Source organism: Saprolegnia diclina (genome assembly GCF_000281045.1).
Source record: "Saprolegnia diclina VS20 unplaced genomic scaffold supercont1.165, whole genome shotgun sequence".
In the NCBI taxonomy this organism is placed as follows: Eukaryota; Oomycota; class Saprolegniomycetes; order Saprolegniales; family Saprolegniaceae; genus Saprolegnia; species Saprolegnia diclina.
In genome coordinates, this window is record NW_008246232.1 from 55,242 (window position 1) to 55,948 (window position 707).

Here is a 707-nt window from a genome sequence, read left to right on the forward strand (position 1 = left end):
TTCGTGCGGTAGCATTCAAGTAGCCAAGGAGATTCAACAACGAAAAGCAAGGCGTTCGCCACGAAAGAGCCGTCTTTTGGAGCATCCTACTAGCTCGGAAATAGCCATTGCCCGAGCCCAGTCACTACCAGCGACATATCCATGCACTATGTAGCAACCATCTCGATAATTTCGCCATCGCGCCCGTCCTTGCACGGGTAGCTACGAGTCGAGTAACACGCGTACGTACTAGGTGCAGCATACTCGTACACCATGCAGCGCCTGTCGACCTGTCGGCCTTGTCCACCGGCCACCAAAAGATGGTTTGCGTTCGCTTCTTTCATCTGATCGAGTCGCTTCTCGCGTCTCCTTGGCCACGCATGTGGTAGCTGCCTGCGAACGTGATCGGTAAGAACGATGCTCCTCCAACTCTGAACAAGATGCTTAGCCCACACGGCGCCTCTACAGCATATAGAGTTGACACTCAAAGCTTCTTCTTATTATGCTAATCAAAGGCCTTGTCGACTCGTCCAGCGACCTGCAATCGATCGTGCTACTTAGCGCAGGCGGAAGGCGTCCCAGCACTCAAAATGCACCTTCCCAGACCCGTCGTTGAGCTCGTAAAAGCGGCCGTCAAAGCGCCCGGGCACGGCGAGGATCGGGGCTGCGCAGTGGCGGCAGCGCGGCGCCGCACTCGCCTGGTACGCGTCCCAGCACTCGAAATGGAC

The 707-nt window shown here is 56.3% G+C and overlaps 1 protein-coding gene across 1 annotated transcript; it reads right to left on the bottom strand.

The window, feature by feature from the left end:
• Positions 1 to 536: 536 nt before the first annotated feature.
• SDRG_16951 (hypothetical protein) lies at positions 537 to 695 on the bottom strand (the record flags this gene model as incomplete). The annotated part of the gene is made up of 1 exon (XM_008623177.1): positions 537 to 695. A coding segment is annotated over one exon (159 nt), but the record flags the coding sequence as incomplete, so codon positions are not given.
• Positions 696 to 707: the final 12 nt, after the last annotated feature.